General features: G+C 33.1%; 1 protein-coding gene across 1 annotated transcript in view; it reads left to right on the top strand.

Moving 5' to 3' along the window:
• Positions 1–393: 393 nt before the first annotated feature.
• Positions 394–2,557, top strand: part of LOC125250597 (NACHT, LRR and PYD domains-containing protein 3-like) — a 27,146-nt gene continuing 24,982 nt past the window's right edge. Inside the window, exons 1-3 of the mRNA XM_048163258.1 lie at positions 394–580; positions 804–917; positions 1,744–1,857. Of these exons, the coding sequence (XP_048019215.1) occupies positions 531–580; positions 804–917; positions 1,744–1,857 (278 nt within the window). The 5' untranslated portion in view covers positions 394–530. The remainder of the gene's footprint in view (positions 581–803; positions 918–1,743; positions 1,858–2,557) is intronic.

Raw genomic sequence — 2,557 nt, 5'->3', positions numbered from 1 at the left:
TAAATTAATTGTCATGATAAGTACACACAAACATTAATTTCATTAATTTAAAACATGTAATTGGGAACTAACCAAGAACTGGGTTGCCAGGTCTTGTGACAAAACTAACCCAATTGCTAATCAAAATTATCCTGAAAATAGAGCAACCTTTAACTTTCAGGATGTGACTAATCAAGACGGCAGCAACACTTTAACAGTATCCCATTCCATGGTAAAACCACAGACTTGACAAAACTTTTCAAAAGCTAGTTTTCGCTTCTTTTGGCAGGTTTTGAGTCAGACTTGTACTGGACATTTTTTTTTTTTTTGACTGGCAACCCATGACATGCCACTCTGGTCATAAAGTCTAAAGTCTAAAGATCATTTGTGTTTACATGTGACTAAGCTTATGTAAATTACGTGATCTATTTCTCCAGGTCTCAACATCCATTTCAGTGGAGTTATGAAGACTGTTTGATTATTTAGTTTTTGTGATTGTTTGTTACTTCCATCAGGAGTCAGCGGTGGAGATCAAACTGTTCAGATCCATCATGGATGATACACAAACCTCCAGAAATGAAATTTTTTTTCCAGGATTCAGGTACTTTGACCAACACATTAAATACTGTATCTTTAATGGTATATATAAAATAACTCTACAGAAAAAAACAACAACATATTTTTATTTTATTTTTTTTTTTTTTTATTATTATTTAACATTTATTGATAACAATAAGCCACCTTGAGTGCTTTTCATTAAAAAAAATGCTTTTTTGAGATCTTATCTTAAGATGATTGTAATCATAAAGGATGTTCTGTTTTAGCTCAGTTCATCAGAAGAGATCAGAACCAGAATCCAGCTGTGTGTCTATGAAGAGTGACATGTCTAGGGGTCAGCCAATACATTTTAAGAGTGGAGATACACTGACTGGCCTCAGGTATATTTCAATAAATATGATTATAGTATGGCAGTTTATATTATCATGTATTTTCTACTAGAGATTACATTCTTGTGCTTTTTGTGGGAATTTTTATCTTTACTTTATTATGTTTAATGTTTCACCCTTTGAATCACTCCACTATCAGCATTCTCACAGCGAGTGTCATGGTAGACGAGCAAACCCACCATATTTTTATAGATACTACAGTTATTTTTTTTTAACAAGAATATAGTTGTTTGAACCACAAATATGCAATTTATATGTGAACATATAGCGCCTATTTGAAAATTTGTTTAGACGTTTTAGGAGATGAGAGCTTCAGGCCGTTCATGTACCCACAGAGAACAGCTTTAAACAACATCTTACGAGACGCAGCTGACAAATGCATTGACTAGCGCTGTCATGGGAATGTCTTAAATGTATGTTAAAGGACAAAGATAATATCACTTTTCTCAGCAGACATTCAAACTGATTTTGTGATTATGAATATAAGATTGACCTGAAGAAAATCAGATGCAGGTAATGCAATCGTTTAGTCGATTCTCTCTCTCTCTCTCTCTCTCTCTCATAATACTCTACATATTACTAGTATATTATTATATACTAGTACTAGTATTATATACTATTACATATTACTCAATGTTCCTTCATTATGAGTTCTGAAGTGACGTTTAGAAATTAGTAACAGGGGATTGGGCTCAACTGTTAAACTGTCAACTTGAGATTTGAATCCGTGGCGGAAGTGCTATTTAACATTTTATAAATATACAAGTTGTTGAATACAGTAATTTGAAGTATTAACATTAATCTCTCTCTGTTTTAGCTCAGTTCATCAGAGGAGATCAGAACCAGAGTCCAGCTGTGTGTCTATGAAGAGTGACATGTCTAGGGGTCAGCCAGTAAATTTTAAAAGTGGAGATACACGGACTGGCCTCAGGTATAACATTTCTATAAAATTAGGATTATAGTATGGCATTTTATACTATCATGTATTTTCTAGGGCTGTGTATTGCCAAGAATCTGGCGATATAATACGTATCACGATACTGGGGTTACGATACAATATATTGTGATATATTGCGATACTGTAAGAAAGGCAATATATTGTGATATTTCTTGTTTTTTTCAGGAAGAGGTTCTCATTTTAGAAAAAAAAATGTCATGAAGAACACCACCATATGCATAAAACCTTACAAAAAAAACCGTTATTTTATTGAATCAAGACAGTATTATTTGCATTTATATCACAAATCACTATTTTGTGCAATCTAAGTAAAGGGAAAATAGTCAAAAAAAATATAAATAATTAAAAGATGTAAAATAACACGACTTCAGGATTATTTAGATGTATATGTTTTAAAGGTTCACAGAATAGCAATTTTTAATTTCTAAAGTATTTAACAACAGAAAGTCATCATAGTCCATTCCATGACTGCATGACTTTTTCATATTTGATACTGTAAAGCTGCTTGCTTTAAAGCAGTCTATTGTATAAAGTACTATTTAAATAAACCTGCCTTCACTGAAGTGCTGAACAGAGCTGGTCACCTCCTGTAAACCCCATCTCCCCCACACCTGCAATTCAGTTCAGTGAAGATGACGTGCGCCAGGTCTTCAGAAAGAACAAGAGAAGAAAG

The sequence above is a fragment of the Megalobrama amblycephala genome, linkage group LG17 (genome assembly GCF_018812025.1).
Source record: "Megalobrama amblycephala isolate DHTTF-2021 linkage group LG17, ASM1881202v1, whole genome shotgun sequence".
Lineage (NCBI taxonomy): Eukaryota > Metazoa > Chordata > Actinopteri > Cypriniformes > Xenocyprididae > Megalobrama > Megalobrama amblycephala.
Note: the sequence above shows the minus strand (reverse complement) of the source record. Positions and strands in the feature narration are given on the sequence as shown.